This window comes from Lithobates pipiens, unplaced genomic scaffold (assembly GCF_037356315.1).
Source record: "Lithobates pipiens isolate NorthernLeopardFrog02 unplaced genomic scaffold, aLitPip1_a1.2 Scaffold_23, whole genome shotgun sequence".
Lineage (NCBI taxonomy): Eukaryota > Metazoa > Chordata > Amphibia > Anura > Ranidae > Lithobates > Lithobates pipiens.
The window spans coordinates 119,924,316-119,942,992 of NW_027507785.1; the positions used below are offsets into that span (position 1 = coordinate 119,924,316).

Genomic DNA, 18,677 nt, shown 5'->3' on the forward strand with positions numbered 1-18,677 from the left:
TTATGTAACCTCATTGGGATGACACAACAAATCTTTATGCTCTCCATCTGTTAACAATTGGGAGATTCTACCATTTGCTTAGGCCCCAATGCATAGAATTCACTTTGCCATTCAGTGTCTACTGAACTGCACTGATATACTATTTATGCTGGAATATACCATGATACTGCAATTATTCAACAGGGAATACAATATAACCAGATTCAAATTAAATATTACTTTTAATTACAAGTCTTTAATATTTTTATTAATATTGTTTTACAGTTATTTCCTCTACAAGACCGGGAACAACATTCACAAAAGTGTTTCGGTGCTGAACTAGAAGAATTAAACACAACGAGCAACCAGCTATCCCTGGATGGACCAGTCTGACTTAAGATGGCCATAAATTATACAATTTTCTTGTTCAATTTCCTTTAGATTTACCTTCAACTATGTAGAAGAAGGGCCTGCCTGATTGCATACAAAATCTTAGGTTTGACCAGATATTATATGGTTTTGGAAAATCTAAAGGAAATTTGTAGAAGAACATTGTATACTGTATGGCCAGCTTATGCTTATATAATACAATGTACTTTTGAATGTAAGGTAATGTAACAGATGCAGACAGTAAAAAACAAAAACAAAACAAAAAAAAAAAAACACCACATCATCAGTGTAGCAAGAGATTTCTTTAGATAACAAAATGTTATTAGGGACATAATACAGCTGATCACTAGAGGGCACCAGTGGGTATAATTTCTAGTCTGCATGAGACAAGGAAGGGAAACCTAAAATGCTTTTGGGTCAGTTTTATTTTAAGCTTACATCTGCACATCTACCCCTTATGCAACAGAGCAAATTTTATAGCAATGGGCTTGTTGATTCGGAAAGTTATATATACACACACACACACACACGTACGTGTGTGTGTGTGTGTGTGTGTGTGTGTGTGTGTGTGTGTGTGTGTGTGTGTGTGTGTATATATATATACATATATATACACATACATACACACACAAACATTTTGTGTGTATTATTTTTATATATATATATATATATATATATATATATATATATATATATATATATATATATATATATATATTATTTTTTTTTTATATAAAAAAAAAATATTTTTTTAATGCAGTTCTACAAAAGAAGAAAAGAAAGAAAAAAAAAATTTATGTATGAATGGTGACATTTAAAATTTGAAAAACATTGTTTATACATATACAGTGGCAAAATAAAAGTCTGATTTTCTGCAGTAATTTACCATAAAATGTGATCTGATCCTCATATAAAGCAGGTCATAGAGGATACTATTTCTTGTAATCACTGGCTGCAAAAAAAAAAACCTGCTCGAATCCCCATCAACACAGTGTTGATGGGGGAATACCTTTTAATGGCACCTAAAAACGTGGTGCAGGTCTGCCTCGATTGTCACGCAGTAAATCACACTGCAATCACGGCAAACTAAATTGCGTAAAGCTTGGCACCCAAAAGTAGCTCCTGAACAGTTTTTGGGTGACAAGCTGCACAAGATGCGGTTTGCCTCAACTGGAGTGCGATGTATTGCGTAACAATCGTGGCAGAACCGCACAACGTTTTTAGGTGTTATTAGAATGTTGTACAATTGTCATTTTACCAGAACGCTTTGAAATCGAGGGCAGAATCACATCAATTCTGCCAGCGCTTCAAAACGCCCAGTTATGAAGGCAGCCTAAGATGAGGATCAGATCACATTTTATGGAAAATTACAGCAGAAAACCAGTTAGTTCCAAGGAGTTCACAGACTTTTTCATAATAATAATAATAATAATATATATACATACATACTGTTTCCCTGAAAATAAGACCTAGTGTGATTGTCGGTGATGGCTGCAATATAAGCCCTACCCCCCAAATAAGCCCTAGTTAAACTCCTTGTAGGTCTTATTTTCAGGGTAGGGCTTATTTTCATGGAAACGGGGTAGGGCTTATATTGCAGCCATCACCAACAATCACGCTAGGTCTTATTTTCAGGGAAACAGAGTATATATATATATATATATATATATATATATATATATATATATATATATATATATATATATATATATATATATATATATACATATACATATATACACAGTCATACATACGTGTGAAAAAGTATTTGGCCCCTTCCTGATTTTTTATTTTTTTTTGCATATTTCTCACACATATTTTTCTCAACAAATTTTATTATTACACAAAGATAAGTAAATCCAAGATGCAGTTTTTAAATTATTATTTCATTTATTAAAAGGGTAACTCCCCTTTTGTGGGAAAAAAAAAATAGCAAATAAAGAAAAAATAATATATCGTGTACAGTCATATTGTAATTGAATGGTATTAAAAATTACCTTTCCTTTTCAATCCGCAGCCACTGTAATTTTCTATAAATGCAATATGGCTACATGGAGTTGTTCTGTACACAGGATGTGTACTGACCACTCCCCAGAATCATCATTTCCTGCTTGTGTGATTGGCTCACCAATTTTCCCAAAAATCTGCCTAAGATACAAGTGAGATGTCAGGCAACAAAAATGTTATTTTTGGTGAGATATTTCCAGTAGGAACACGTCTAAAGGGATGCAGGCCCAGCAGCTTTCTTCATTAGTGCTCTTCAGCTGCCACAGCTGACGGAATAATTATGAAACCACTCCCATTAGACCTACTCAGCACACACAAACACACATGGATTTCTTCTGAATAACAAAAAGGTAGGAATCCGCAACAAAGGTTTTTTTAATCCTTGCACTGTACATAGATCACCCAGGGGGGATGTTTTTTTTCTCAAAAAAAGTGGAGTTATGCTTTAAGGGAAAAAAGCTGTTCAAACCTGCCTGGTTCTATGTGGAAAAAGTAATTGCTCCCTCCCATGCTGAATCCCATGAATCATGAATGAACTATGATTAACCACAATTTGTTCCGCTGTGGAACTTCAGTGAATCATGGGGAAAGCCATTATCCACAAATGAGGATAACTTGGAACAGTGGTGAACCTTCTCAGAAGTGGCTGGCCTACAAAAATTACTCCAAGGAGACAACAACTCATCCAGGAGGTCATAAAAGAACCCAGAACAACATGTAAAGAACTGCAGGCCTCACTTGCCTCAGATAAGATCAGTGTTCATGATTCAACAATAAGAAAGAGACTGGGCAAAAATGGATTCCATGGGAGAGTTCCAAGGCCAAAGCCACTGCTTACCAAAAAGAACACAAAGACTCATCTCTCATTTACCAAAAAAAAATCTTGATTATCCCCAAGACTTTTAGGCAAATATTCTGTGGACTGATGAGACAAAAATGTAACTTTTTGGAAGGCGTGCGTCCTGCTACATCTGGCATAAAACGAATACAGCATTTCATAACAAGATCATACCAACAGTCAGACATGGTGGTGGTAGCGTGATAGTCTGGGGCTTCTTTGCAGCTTCAGGACCTGGACAACTTACAATAATTGATGGAACCATGAATTCTGAGCTCTACCTGAAAATCCTAAAGGAGAACGTCCGGCCATTAGTTTGTGACCTCAAGCTCACGTGCACTTGGGTTAGGCAGCAGGATAATAATCCGAAACACAACAGCAAGTCCGCCTCCAAATGGTTCATACAAAGTATGTTGCTGTAATTTACACAGGCTTTTCATGCTGGAACCCTCCAATGTGGCTTAATTAAAACAATTCTGCAAAGAGTGGGACAAAATTGCTTGACAGCAATGTGAAAGACTCATTGCCAGTTATCACAAACACTTGATTGCAGTTGTTGCTGCCAAGGGTGGCACAACCAGTTATTAGGTTTAGGGGGCAATTACTTTTTCACATAAAGCCAGACAGGTTTGGACAGCTTTTTTGCCTTAATTAAACGGTTATTTAAAAACTGCATTTTGTATTTACTCGGGTTATCTTTGTGTAATAATAAAATTTGTTTGTTGATCTGAGTCATTTAAGTGCGACAAATATGCAGAAAAAAAAACAAACAAAAAAATAAATAAATAAATAAATAAATATAAATATATATATATATATATATATATACATATACATATATATATATATATATACACATATATACACATATATATATACATATATACACACATACACACACACACACACACACACACACACACACACACAGTCTCTCTCTCTCTCATATATATATATATATATATATATATATATATATTATTAATTATTAAAAACGTGGTTTGGTTCTGCCACAATTGTTACGCAATACATCGCACTCCAGTTGTAGCAAACCGCATCTTGTGCAGCTTGTCACCCAAAAACTGTTCAGGAGCTACTTTTGGGTGCCAAGCTTTACGCAATTTAGTTTGCCGTGATTGCAGTGTGATTTACTGCGTGACAATCGAGGCAGACCTGCACCACGTTTTTTAGGTGCCATTAAAAGGTATTCCCCCATCAACACTGTGTTGATGGGGATTCGAGCAGGTTTTTTTTTTTGCAGCCAGTGATTACAAGAAAGAAATAGTATCCTCTATGACCTGCTTTAGATGAGGATCAGATCACATTTTATGGTAAATTACTGCAGAAAATCAGACTTTTATTTTGCCACTGTATATGTATAAACAATGTTTTTCAAATTTTAAATGTCACCATTCATACATAAAAAATTGTATTGATTTTTGTAGAACTGCATTAAAAAAATATATATTTTTATAAAAAAAAAGATTTTTTAAATTTAAAATTAGCTCCTTCCTCCCCTTCTTCCTTTAGTGTGTGTTTTTATATATATATATATATATATATATATATATATATATATATATATATATATATATATATATATATATATATATATATATATATATATATATATATATAAAAACACACACTAAAGGAAGAAGGGGAGGAAGGAGCTAATTTTCTCCACCTGTGAAGTTGTAGGAACTGACACACCTTTAATGTGTACAAAAATATATATTATATGTAGTCTTAATAAATTTCACAACATCAAGTAATATATAGCCCCTCCCCCCGTAAATGTCATCCACTTGGCTATCTCTGGCTTTAACACTTTGAGTCACTGTCCCAAAGCAATCAGGAATTTTGACTTCACTTGATGCATGCTTGAACAATGGCAACCCCTTGTTTCTCACACGTTTCTTTTAAATAAGATTAGATCTGTGTACAAAATTGTAACACTGTGCGTTTCAAGTCATTGCCAATTTCCTCAGAAAATAAATGTAGCCATAATGTGCTACTAGTGACTGTGCATATATATATATATACTCTGTATATTCTTTTTTTCTTCCAAACCAAACTGCTCTTTAATAAATCTCTAAGTGCATATAGCTTAGAATGCCAGAATGTCAGGGAGTCCTGCTAATTATTAACACAGAGCAAGCTGCAGAGATGAAATACTCACCTCGGGGAAGCAACTGTCAGGGGCAGCGTGAGCATTGCAATGAGTCAGATATTCATCCCAGTCAAAAGCCTGTTCCGAGTATCCTGCAGAAAGAAAATGATGAGTGACAGTGTAAGACATGTTGACCAATACAAGAACTGTATAGCAAGCTTGAGAACATTGTGTGTAGAATAAGTGAAATGAAGGCTTCTAGAGGAATGCTAATCTGCATGCTACAAATACAGAACTGACACAATTAAATAAGACACTACGGTCATTGCCATGACAAATTAGATGCTGCTCCGTAAAAAAGATTCTTGCATGTCTGTTTATCATCATGAGAATGATTTACCTTCGATTTACCTGGAGGGTTTTGATAGAATGATGGCCACATCTCCTAAAGGGATTTTCTGGTAAACCAGTATCAAACAGAGCATTCTGAACATCATGTAGTAACACAGAACTGTCCTCGCATCTCGCAGCTCAACTGTAGGCAAAATTAGGGTCGTCTTTCTGCAGTTTACATTTTCAGCAAGTTTACATTTCCAGCTGAAAAAAATCCATCTTTTCCAATACAGTTTTGCCCATAAAGCACCATCATATCAGTATACAAGCCTGCAATATTACCAACAGGTGGTACTGCAAATTCATTTTTTTTTTTGTTAATGGTGCCATTTACCGTGTGCGAGCTTGAAAGATGCATGGATTACTATAGGTAATTAAAAATAATGGGAGAAATAATCTTCAGGAGACTTTGGTTCTAGCATCTCCACTGTTGTAACACATCTAAAGCAAAGATAACTGCAACTGCCCATTGCACTTAGATTGCTTGTTTCATGTAAAAGTAAATAGATAAAGTCGCGCAATGGACTACCCCCTCTATCTGTGACTAAAATGAAAAACTGTGAATCAGGGTATTGATAAGGGGTTAAAGCTGCCTATGCCTAGATCCTCCACTCCTTGGATGGGGGGGGGGGGGGGGTAAGAGATAAAAAATTAGATGATGTGCTATGGCGCTAAAACCCAATGCATGTGCAACACTGTGCAAAAAATATATGTAAACTTAATTTATATAACGGTGCTACCAAAATTCATTTAACATGTCAAAGTGTGTGCATATATGTGCTAGTACTACGGTGGCCCATACATATACTATGCTTATACTCATAATAACAAATTCATAAAAATTCATAAAAAACATCCAAAAAATAAAAAAAAACTGAAAAAATGTGCAAATTTATCTCGGCAAACATGCAAATATCGTGCAGAATGTTTAGTCCCAAAGAATGTCTTTATACATAAGAACTTTTCAAAATCGCATTATGAAATCGCTGGAAAGTCGCATGCTGTAATATTTTAGGTAGTGGTAGTAGAATAAAGTGACTAGTGCAAAAAAAAAGGTGCCAATCATCAATGTAGAGAGAAAACACTCTTCCCCAGTGCGCCACTCAGTATTGTGGCAATATGATTGCTCTCACCAGATCAAATACCCCTGTGGGGTTGGACAGGCCACGTACGTGCACCTTTCCCATAGCCAGCATGCGACTTTCCAGCGATTTCATAATGCGATTTTGAAAAGTTCTTATGTATAAAGACATTCTTTGGGACTAAACATTCTGCACGATATTTGCACATTTTTCAGTTTTTTTGATTTTTTGGAGGTTTTTTATGAATTTTTATGAATTTGTTATTACATCATCTAATTTTTTATGCTTGTTTCATGTGCCCATGGTAGGGTGGAGAACGAAAGCCAACATAAGAATTTCATATCTTGGAGCACAGTACAGGATAAATCCAGTTGATCCATAGACCATGGGTTTTATACCGATATCATAAGGGGAATGAACATTGGCAAAAGCTTTGCTGGGATTGCCTCCTCCCACTATATCCATATAGCCCCACCCACTCAGTGAGACTTTTTTTTTATTTTTTTTATTTTTTTAGCAAGCAATGAGGAGATTACAGAAAGGGAAAAAAAAAAGGGCAAGAACCTCCTGTACTCCTGTTCTGTCCTGTACTCCAAGATATTGATTTTATATATACGTCAAAATTCCTATTATCTTTATCGTACAATACAGCAATCGATTAATAGACCATGGAACAGCCATGCATAAATGCATAAAAAGGCTACAAACCAGCCGCAGGAAAAAAAAAAAGAAAGAAGAAAGCTTGAACAAAGTTAACAGTGGAAGCACCCTGTAGCTAAAGTAATCTGCAGCGGAGGCTCAAACAGCCACCTGGCAAACAAATGGGTTTGAAATAATATGTGAAGATCAGATCATGGCTCCACAGAAGTGAGAGGGACAGATTTTACATACTGTATAGGTCCCAGAACCTGACCTTAATGGAAGAATGGGCTCAGGCAGGGAAAGATAGACTTGTCCCTAGGCCCTATGAAAAGGCAAGATAGCCACCCAGTCAGGTGGAAAAGCATGAAGGAATCCCAAATAAGGACCTCCCTGAAAAAGAAGTAATGAGAAGAGGGGTCAGGTACCAAGGAGAGACATGGCAGCTGATGCAATGCCTGACCCCAATACTTAAGGGAAGCAAAAAAAGATGCTGTGCCTTTTGGCAGGACATGGGAGGGAAGTACTGACATTTCAGTAATAGCAATAAGAGGAGCACCAGGGAAGTATGGAGAACTGGCTTTCAGAATACTATTTAACAGCAAAGGAAAAAAGGGACAGCCAAGGCAAAACTATTTCTGTCAGGGGTGATGGAGAGAAGGAAGTTACATTTACAGAATCCATGAAAGGGGTAGTCCATTAGAACAGGAATGAAGGGCTCTGCACAAGCCTCAGAGGGACACATACTTTAGGGGCACAGTAGGCAACAAGGGAGAGCCACCTCCAGAAGAAAGTGCAGTGAAAGTGCAAAGGCAAAGTGGATAGGAACAGGATAAACACAATCAAACAAGGACCCACAGGGTTGTCTTACAGCAAAAAAAGCAAAGCAACGGGGAGCGATCTGCGTACCCAAGAAATGGGGAACATCCATCTCAGAGGTTGGGATGTACCCAACTGGGAAATATCTGGAAATTAGGGATAGAAGGAAATCAAACCAAAAAACATCTCAAAGTTTGGCCAATCATTTTATAAGGCCCACCTTGCATGATCTAGAGTGGAAAAATGCTTTCTACAAAAGGCCCTCTTTTTGTTCTTTTAGGAACATAGGGATGCTCTGCAGCAGTAGGTATATCTTTCCAGACACCAGTATGCGCTGCCTCAATCAATGAGTCCACAGTAGACAGCATATGGCAAGAAGCCAAAAGGAGTAGTAGTAAAATGTCAGCACCCTTATGTTTTCTACCACTAAGTGTGCTAGACAATTCTGGTTGTGGCCCAAGAAAATAGAGGGGGGAGGAAAGGCAGAAAAGCGTTCACAGCTCATAGCCACTGCCAATTCCAGAAGTAGCAATAGCCACTGAAATAGATCTGATATAGTGGCAGAGAATTCCACTTTAGTCAGACAAGCCACAATGTATGTGCATCTCTGAGGGAGCCCGAGTTAGGGGGGTGGAGGGGTGTTGGTGTTAGACCTTGCTCTGGAACAGGGGATTTGTATCGACCTGAGAGGAATTGGGAGTTTCCTCAGCATTACAGTAGACGCACCGCCGTTTGTCCCATGTCCTCTTGTCTCTAATTCACCATTGCAAATTATGGTCTTCATCTACATGGCAGTCACAACATGGACATGGATTGAGGGGGATCAGCATGTCTGGTATAAGAAATTCCAGCAGAGTTCCAATGACTGTTTCTGAGGTAGTTGGCCACAGGTAAGACAGCAAATGATTAGCTTGCATTTTTGGGCAGGTAATTAGGACCAGAAGCATGCAGCTAAGAGTCCTGTAAGTACTACATTTCTAGCTGGAGGGGGAACGTCTCGTAGTGGGGTGAAAAAAGACCTTCAAAAGTAAAGAGGAAAAAGCTATAATACCATTACCTATAAAGTCGAATACCAACACAATAAAAGTTAGGAAAAAACATTAACAGTGTGTTTCCCCCTGCCCCCTTCAATAACATGTGCCGTTTAAACCACTTGTGCGCATGGCTTGTAGAATAAGACTGTGTCTTGTAGAATAAGACTGTAGTGTATGCTACAGATCTATCAAGACCTGTATAGCCAGGAACCAGTTTGTATAAAAGGTACAGGGAAAGCCTGTCTTACCTCGTCCACATCAATGGTCTCGTTCAGGGTCCGGGCTTTGCCTGTCACAGTGGGCATACCCCCGAAAAGGTTTTCAGGGTCTGGGTGCCAGGCCAAGGCCCCCGACCTGTATAGTACCCGGCAGCTAACTACACTAGTTGCTACTACAGGGTCTGGTTCTTAAAGTATACTCAAAGGTAACAGATCCGGAAACAGCTAGTGGATCATTAAGGCAATGAGCAGTCAGCTCTTGATAGAAGAGTCTGTCAAAGGAGGTAAAATAAATCTGGTGAATAATAATAAGAAATGATTCTCCATGAGGAGAAGGAGTACATCCCTTAAGGACAATAGCAAACAATTGACACCTCGCAGAGTAGCTGGGGTTATATGGGGGCGGAACCAGCAAAGCTTTTGCCAGTTGTCCTATCATCTGGAGGTAGAGACATATGGTCTATGAATTCGGGGTGTGGGTGATATAGGACAAGCATTGTTTTAATCATACTTTGTTCTGTATATATATGTTTGTTTATTTATTAATTAATATACCAGAAGGACATAGTTTAGCCCATTTGCACTTCCTGGTAATAATATATACATTGTGTAATTTATGAATAAAAATTGTATATTATTGTGTCCATTTGTGTCCGGAGTTGATGGTCATTTAAAATCCCACCCACTCAGGGGGAAGCCTTTTTTTGACGAATTCATTTGTGTGTCCTTTACTGTACAATAAAGATATTGGATTTTTGTACTCACCATAAAATACTTTTCTTGGATTTCCCTGAGGAAAACTTGATTCAGAAACAATTGTGCTGTACTGCAACAGGAGGATTAGGACACTGGTAAACAAGAAAACAGTGACCAGCCCTGTTTAACCCCTCCCACTCACAACATGCCTCAGTTTTGTGGAGAGCAATACTAAACCTCAGTTCACACTGCTGCGACGCCATTGTCGTGCAATTTCCAGTGCAACATTATTCTCCATGGAGCTAAATCTTATTGAAGTTGCATCAAAGTAGTGAAGGAACCTTTTTAAAACGTTATGACTGGAGTCACACTGATTGGAACGGCCGCCATTGAAATGAATGTGTTTTCATTTGCGATGCAACTCTAAGTCGCAATTACACAGTGAATACAAAAATCAAATTTTCTTCTGCATTCATTGAGGGACACAGAATTCAAATACGATTCAATTCAAATATGTCAGAAGCAGTGCAACCTAGGGTTGGGCATAGGGCTGCAACTAACGATTATTTTAATAATCGATTAGTTGGCGATTATTGTTTTGATTAACCAGTTCCCGACCGGTGCATGCTGATGTACGTCGGCAGAATGGCACGGGCAGGCATATTGGCGTACAGGTACGTCCAATCTTCAATGCCGCCCTGCCATCGCAAGCGCGCCGGCGGCGGCACGCTCGCGTGCCGGTCGGGACCCCGTGAGTCCGGTCGCGGGTCCCGTGGACTCGATAGCTGCAGGCATACCCGCGATCGTCTCACGGGACGGCTGAATGGAGGAAATGCCGTGTAAACAGCATTTTCCCATTCTGCCCAGCAACTAGTGACGCTGATCTCTGCTCCATTTGATTGGAGCAGAGATCGGTGTTCACTAAATGAAAGCCCAGCCCCCCCACAGTTAGTAACACACCCCTAGGAACACTTAACCCCTACACTGCCACCCACTGGTTAACCCCTTCACTGCCAGTGTCATTTACACAGGAATCACTGCATTTATATAGCAGCGAATACTGTATAAATGACAATGGTCCCAAAAATGTCCAATGTGTCCACCGCAATGTCACAGTCACAATAAAAATTGCTGATCGCTGCCATTACTAGTAAAAAAAAATAAAAAAAAATGATTAATAAAAATGCCATAAAACTATCCCTATTTTGTAAACGCTATAACTTTTGCGCAAACCAATCAATAATCGCTTATTGCGATTTTTTTTTACCAAAAATATGTAGAAGAATACGTATCGGCCTAAACAGGGAAAATTTTTTTTTTTATATATATATATTTTTGGGGGATATTTATTATGCCAAAAAGTAAAAAATAATGCGTTTTTTTCAAAATTGTCGCTCTATTCTTGTTTATAGCTCAAAAAATAAAAACCGCAGGGGTGATCAAATACCACCAAAAGAAAGCTCTATTTGTGGGAAAAAAGATGTCAATTTTGTTTGGGAGCCACGTCGCACGCCCGCGCAATTGTCAGTTAAAGCGACGCAGTGCCGAATCGGTCTTTGGCCAGCAAAATGGTCCGGTCTGTGACTGGTTAATTGGTTAATAACCTTAAAAAAAATAAAAAAAAAGTGTGGTGTATAATTTAGTTAATATGTAAAGTTTAAAAAAAAAAGGCAATTTATTCTTAAATATCTCTATGCAGTGGTAAGTATAAATAACCAACTATATGGTTAGGGAACAAATTCTCTAATCCACTCTGAGAATAACAGACAGAAGAGATATACTGTATATACTATTAGAGGAGAGATATACTGTATATACTATTAGAGGAGAGATATAATGTATATATGTAGCTCACTACTCCCTTGCTGCAAAGTTGTTCATTATCTTTTTGTCAGTTAGCCCCATTTCTTCCTTCCCCATGCAATTTACACATCAGACTTTAAAGTTGATAATGCTTTATTCTAGGGTATAACAATGAATGATGAAGCAGATGGTATGAGATGCCCGTTAATTTATCATATTGGCATGTTACATCTTTTCAGCTGGTGACTCCCTCCTGCACTAATACTTTGGCTCAGTTAGAACACTTCCAATATGGACTGACCAGCATCCCTCTAAATAATGCGTTGAGTCAGACGACAAAGTCACAGGCCATACTGCCTATTTCCATGACCCTTGCTGTCTTTCCTCCGTCAAGTCCTGGAATTTGTATATCACTGTAGTCCTTGGACACACAATGTATTCACGGAATAGCACTACTGGGTTTCACTCCCTTTGCTCACACCCAATCAACAGTCCATGTTACTCACAGAAAGCGGATTCCCAGTTTTCTCCATCCGTTTGACTCCCACTTCTTCCTCCGTTTAGGTCCCAGTGTATCCCCGCATGGGACGCCCGGTCTTTGTTAAATCTTTACATGGTTCCAACTTCTCCAGGGACCAGTTGTGGGTCCCTGGGACTCCTACTCTCCGTTTACCCAGCTCTGGGGTCTCTCAACCCCCAGGCCTTCCAACCTCCGCCTGGAGGCTTCGGGGTCTCTGAACCCCCGGCCATCCTCCTCTCCTTTCTCAGTACTTTCAGACTCCCTTGAGCATGTGAATCCCCCTTTTTATATGAGAGACATCCATTGACCAAGGAAATTAACCATTGGTCCACTCTCTCACATGGGTTTCCTGACACTCAGACCTCAGTCCTTCCTCACTGTTCAACCCATGTAGGCGGTCACACCCCACTCTACACTAACATTCCCATCCCCAAATAAACAAACTAGGCCCAGGAAATTTACCCGCATCTGGCCTATACTCACAAAAACCCAATCTATCCATCTAAACATGGGGTCTGCTACATATACTATTAGGGGAGAGATATACTGTATATACTATTAAAGGGTGAATTTGGTAAAAAAAAAAGACTCAGAGATTATTAAAAAAAACAGTCTTCCTTCATAAAAAAAAAATAATAATTTTAAAGAACGTTCGTTCGAATTTCTAATCATTAGTGGGGTCAAATTGACATTCATTTACAACCACAGTGATGGGAAAATTTGAAAATAGAACTTCTTGGTCAAAGGAATTTTCAGACAGTGTATGTGGTTTTCATTCAGAAATTACATTCATTTTAAAAACAGAATGTTAAAAACAAGTGAAAATTTCAAGCATTCTTTCATTCAGCGAATGTACAAAGATTCTTCATCTGAATATCCTCGTCTGAAAATTGATCCGTGTGACCAGCATAAGGCTTGGTGCACACCTATACAGTTTGCTTTTGATATGTTTCTGCAGTGCTTTTTGCTGTGCGTTTAGATTTTTGGGCACGTGATTTTGCTGCAATATGCGTTTTTGCAATTTTTTTGGCCAATTTGTTGTTGGGCAGATTAAAAAACACAAATTGCTGCAAAAACACATTACATGCTTTTCTGCAGCTTCTCCATTGAAGTATATTGAACCAAAAAAGCACTGTTTTGCGTTAAACAAAAAAGTCCCTGACCCTTTACAAATACGCAGCAGCTGAAAAAAGCATAGATGTGAACATGTCCTATAGGAAACCATGTAAATGAACTGTAGTGCCTTTCTGCAAAAAGCACCAAAAAACACATAGATGTGAACCAGGTCTAAGACGTTTAGTAACATAAAGGGGTTAAAAAAACTAAAATGAGCCCTTTATAGTACAAAAAGAGCAGATAAACACTACTGTAAGGGGTTAATTTTTTACTGTAGAACTGTGAAATTAATATTTACAGTAGTGATTTGCTCTTTTTGTACTATAAAAGGCCAAGTAAAATTTTTTTTAACCTCATGATGTTACTGGCCGATTAAACAATTATGAAAATAGTAATCGATTAATTTCATAATGGATTAGTTGTCGATCAATTCGTTGTTTCAGCCCTAGTTGGGCAACAGCAAAACAATTGCCTACAGCTGAAGCAGCTGCTTGAAAGTTTTTATGTCAGGGGTGAACATCAGGTGAGGCCTGAACATCCACCTGGTAGAACTTACAGAACATGTGAACTGAGGACCAAGTAGCAGGTTGCAAATCTGGGAAAAAATAAACAAGACAGGCTGCACCAGCCTAGTGCATTATCGTTGGGTAACTTATTGATATAAGTTAAATATGTATTATATACTCACAAACCAACATGTGTACAAGCCCATCAAAACAAATCCAGGAACAGAATGCTAGAATTCCTGCATATCATCTCAACACATTACATCACATGGAACAGTTGTACAGGTCTGGAAGGCTGACACGCTTTGGGGGACATCCCCTCTTCCACAAAACTAGTCGTGTGTGCCTTAACAGGAGATGGCGGAACCCAATAGTTAACCACTTCCCACCCAGCCAATGCATATATACGGCCGGGTGGGAGCCGTCTACTTCTGAAAGGACGTTCAGGAACGTCCTTCAGAAGGAGCGGGATCGCGTGCGCACGCAGCGGCGCGATCCCGATGTGCTCGTGTCACCCGGACACGGCACATCTCAGATTGGCAGGAGGGCTCTGTGATTGGCCCTCCTGATCACACGACGGCCGTGTCCAATCACAGCCCATCATGTGATGTAAACAAACAGCCGGTTGCTAGGCAATCAGCTCCTCCTCTCCTCACGCAGAAGTCATCGCTGAGGAGAGGAGAGCAGATCGCTGCAGCCGGCTGATGATCAGTGAGTATGAGCTGTTTTTACAGCTTTTTACTCACTGATCATCAGTCTAGTGTAAACACACAACACACCACACAGTGTAAACACAGTCCCCACATATGTCCCCATAACACACATGTCCCCAAATAATAAAAACACATGTCCCTAATAATAAAAACATGTCTCCCACATATGTCCCACTAAAATCACATGTCCCAATGATTATGTGCACACATATGTACGTGATCACCTGCACACATATGTACATGATCATTTGCGTACATATGTCCGTGATCACACAAACCAATTATTATACACTTAACGGAATTTTTTTTTACCAAAAACATGTAGCAGAATACATTTTGGCTTAAATTTTTGACAAAATTTGATTTTATTGGATTTCTTTTAAAATAGAAAAAAGAAAATATATTTTTTTCCAAATTTCCGCTTTTTTTGCGCTTATATCGCAAAAAATAAAAAACGGAGTCGTGAATAAATACCACCAAAATAAAGCTCTATTTGTGCGAACAAAATGATAAAAATTTCATTTGGGTACAGTGTAGCATGACCACGCAATTGTCACTGAAAGCGCTAGAGCGATGAAAGCTGAAAATTGGGCTGGGAAGGAAGGGGGAGAAAGTGCCCTGTATTGAAGTGGTTAAGACCATGTGTTTGGATTATGATCTGCCTGAGCCACTAAGGATTGACAAATTCGGACCTTCTAATGCAAGCAATGGCTTGCATTAGGCAGCACAAAGACAATTCATTCCACTCATTTGAGGTGTATGGGGGGGGGGGGTGGAGGGGACTTCCCTGTCATCGGAATACACTGATCAGTACTGCCGGCAGGGCGGTTCTACAAAAGTCGATCAGCAGATTGACTGCTGTACAGCTAGCTACCTTGCCTATACATGGATTGTCATTCATATGGTCCCTGCTGAACCAGACAAATTTTGATCTATGTATAGCCAGTTTGAAGTAAACATACACAGAACAAACTAAATCCAGAAATCTTTAATCTTTGGAAATCTTTAATGTACTGTAGCCAGATAGGGGGGAGGGAAGAACAAAGTCCTAGGTAAGGTGAAAGGCTGACACCACTTTAGGAAGAAAGAAGGCTCTGGAATTCAACACCATGCAATCCCAGTGTAAGACAAGAAATGGTTCTTTATGGGAACAAGGCCACCAGCTCCGACACACTCCTCGCAGAGGTGATGGCAACAAGGAAAGCAACCTTGTGAATAAGAGTGGAAAGGGGATATCCCCAATAGCTCCAAAAAGGTTGTTTATGAAATGCCATGAGAACCAAAATTTTAATTCCACAGAGTCACAAATGATTGTACAGGAAAGACTACATGAGAAACAACAGGTTCAAAACTTTTAAGAATAGGAGACCAACAGTCCCTGTAATAAGATCAAAGTCACTAAGATTTGACCCTTAATGGTACTTAGGGCCAAATGCTGATCCATGCCCGATTTAAAAAAGATTTTCAGCCCACTGACTACTTCCTTGGATGAAAGCTTCTTAGCTTGCACCAGTCAAATTATGCCTTCCATGTGCAATGGTAGACCTTGCAGAAAAGTAGACTCCTTAGCTTTTAATATTGTGGGAATCCAACAGCCATGTTGTTAAAGCAGGATAGTAAACTGGTCCTTGGAATAGAAGATTTTTGTTTAAATGTATTTTTATTAGAAAGTTTTCAAAAGCCATAAAAATATATGGTTCAGCACGATTTCAAATATTTTCTTATCTCATATAAGCAATAATGTGATGCACAGTAACATGTACTAAATAGTATACAGGGTAACAACTTCAACTTCTTCAGAGGAGTCATTCAGTCAGAGTATACAAGTCATGAAGATTTAACCATATATCTCCATCCTGAAGATACTGTAGATGTCGTCAGTAAATATCAATGAGGGACAGAATATTTTGACAGTCTGGGAGAGCATCTGCCAGTGGTTAGATCAGGTTGGAATATCATATCTCCAAAAGTAAAAATTGGGAAAGAAATTTGCACTAAATATTCAAATGAAATAACAAATATAAAATGGCAGATATACCATACATCTCCAAAAGTAGAAAATTGGGAAAGAAATGTGCACTAAATATTCAAAAGAAATAACAAATGGCAAATGGAAATAGAAAGAGAAAAAAAAAAGAAAAGGAATGGTGAAGATAAAATCCAGTGTTCCATTTAAATCCAGCATATAAAGGGTGAGAAAAGGTAAAAGGAACAAGGGATGCACATAGGAAGAAAGTCCAGCTTCCCCAAATTCTCAGCGTAACCACCTCTCTAGTGACAGGAAAGAATGGCAGCTTACCAGAACAAATTGGCTTCCAACCTAATGGAAAAGCCAAAAGCGTAGTAGGGAGAAGTATCCCAATGAATCCACAGAGGTGCGATCAGTCCTGGTGTATCGCTTATCCCAGCCCCTCCCAGATAAATATGCATGAAAACAAAAAGATGATTATAGCGTGATACTGTATGAGCAATTTATTAGTTAAAAAGGCAAAGTACACTCACATGGGAGCATTGTTGGAATTGAACATGAATTAATGTTATATATCTAAAGTTTCTACACATCTGTTTGTACAACCAAGCTCAGCCATATTGACTTTTGCAGTCCCATACATAGAGGTATAGAGGAATGTGGCACCAAACAGAATCTGCATAGCAAAAGGAATTCTCTTCAGCCCACCTGGTGTGCACGAAGCTTCAAATAGATTTATGACAATGATGGCTCCGGTCTGTCTGTGAGGACAAAAGGTGGGCCTAATGAGTGTTAAGGGTGTCGGAAATCGAATCACAAGAGATAACCCCAGTCGGAGCAGTTGCAATTCATGGGCAAACACTACCCCCAGAGGCCAATTATGGCAGGACGGTCAGAGATAATTTGCCTGGGGGAGGAGACATCCCAGAGACACTGATTCGTCCACAGGCAAAGGGGGGTGGGCAATGGGATGTGGTGTGGCTGAGGTGTGTTTATCAAAAAGAGAATGATTGAAGAGAGCTTCCTCTAACTCCACCATGAGGACAGCCACGAGGACCTGCTAAGTATACTGCTTGTATTGTATTCTGATTGTATGCTATGTATATATATATATATATATATATATATATATATATATATATGTATATATATATGTATATATATATATATATATATATATATATATATATATATATATATATATATATATATATATATATATATATACACACACAGGACATGAATGCAAAAAGGACACAAGTTACCATTTATCCCTGCTCAGTAAGTACACAGGACGTGAATGCAAGAAGGGAGGAAGTAATCACTCATCCCCGTTCTATACATACACAGAACCTAAGTACAGAAAGGGCGAAGGTTTTCACTCCTCCCCGCATATAACCACCCAGAGGGAGAATAGAAAGGAGTGAAAAGAAACATTAGATAGAATAAAAAGGAAAAAATGTCCAAATGACCGAACATATTTCAGGAAGCAATAAAAAAACTGAACAATAACAATTGTATTAAAACTTTAAACATGTAAAAAGGAAATATTTTAAACATGAGATCGTTACATGATCAGAGGTAATCAAATCCCATTAATGGCATCTCGTGGTCAAACACCATAATAGCATACCAAATTACATGGAAAAATTGTAATCATGTGAAGATAGCATGCCAAACTATAAATTGATAGATGGGACCCATAACGGGATGCAAACAATGTACAAAAAATCCTTCTAAAGACTAAAACAGGCATATAGCAAAAAAAAGGAAAAGGAGAAAAGAAAAAATAAATGTAAAAAAAACTGTCATCTATGTTGGAAGAAAATATTGAAATAAAAT

At 38.4% G+C, this 18,677-nt stretch overlaps 1 protein-coding gene across 3 annotated transcripts in view; it reads right to left on the reverse strand.

Moving 5' to 3' along the window:
• SFMBT1 (Scm like with four mbt domains 1) overlaps positions 1 to 18,677 on the reverse strand; it is a 268,417-nt gene that overhangs the window by 85,940 nt on the left and 163,800 nt on the right. For all 3 annotated transcript variants that reach the window (XM_077452272.1, XM_077452270.1, XM_077452273.1), the window contains one exon: positions 5,397 to 5,479. In XM_077452272.1, the coding sequence (XP_077308398.1) occupies positions 5,397 to 5,479 (83 nt within the window). The remainder of the gene's footprint in view (positions 1 to 5,396; positions 5,480 to 18,677) is intronic.